Source organism: Myotis brandtii, unplaced genomic scaffold (genome assembly GCF_000412655.1).
Source record: "Myotis brandtii unplaced genomic scaffold, ASM41265v1 scaffold8, whole genome shotgun sequence".
Classification (NCBI taxonomy): domain Eukaryota; kingdom Metazoa; phylum Chordata; class Mammalia; order Chiroptera; family Vespertilionidae; genus Myotis; species Myotis brandtii.
This window is the reverse complement of record NW_005371219.1, coordinates 6,568,316-6,568,913: the sequence shown is the minus strand read 5'-3', so window position 1 is coordinate 6,568,913 and position 598 is coordinate 6,568,316. Positions and strand designations below refer to the sequence as shown.

The following is a 598-nucleotide window of genomic DNA, read 5'->3' as shown; positions in this document are numbered from 1 at the left end:
GCCAGCCTACTCCCCCGCCCCAGCTCTTACCCATCTTTCCGCCTCGCCTTGTAGACGTGCCCGTAGGTGCCGCGTCCCACTTTGCACCCTTCGTACTCAAACAAATCCTCCACCCGCTCCCGCTCCGCCGCCAGCTTCGCCTTGAAATCATAATCCATTGTCTGCTTCCCCCATAGAGGCACCGGGACGCGGGGGCCGCCGCTCAGTCCCTCCTCCTCCTCCCGCCTTCAGCAGGGGATTCCTCGGCGGTCCCCGCAGCCACCTCCTCCTCCTCCTCCGCGGCGGTGGCGGCAGCTCCAGCAGACACCCCCAATCCCGCCTCCCCCCTTCATTTCCTTGTTTTGGAACCTGGTGGGCCGCGCCGCGGCTTCCTCGAGCTCATTAACAAACCAGCCCTCCCGCCCCGAAGTCGCGGAGGCTCTTGGGAAATGTAGTTCAGGCGGCCCCAGGAGCACTTGAGTTCCAGCAGCACAAAAAAATACAACTCCCAGGTTGCCTTGCGTCACTACAGCCTCGCCCCCACAAGGCATGCACGCCTGCGCACTGGAGCTGTCCCACCCCCTCAGGTAACGCTGGACTGCCAGTTCCTGTGAAGGCA

General features: G+C 63.7%; 1 protein-coding gene across 3 annotated transcripts in view; it reads right to left on the bottom strand.

Moving 5' to 3' along the window:
* The window catches only part of CDK19 (cyclin-dependent kinase 19), a 114,859-nt gene extending 114,517 nt beyond the window's left edge, over window positions 1-342 (bottom strand). For 2 of the 3 annotated variants that reach the window (XM_014531339.1, XM_005883749.2), the window contains exon 1: window positions 31-342. In XM_014531339.1, the coding sequence (XP_014386825.1) occupies window positions 31-158 (128 nt within the window). In that variant the 5' untranslated portion in view covers window positions 159-342. The remainder of the gene's footprint in view (window positions 1-30) is intronic. The other variant, XM_005883751.2, reaches the window with a different exon arrangement.
* Window positions 343-598: the final 256 nt, after the last annotated feature.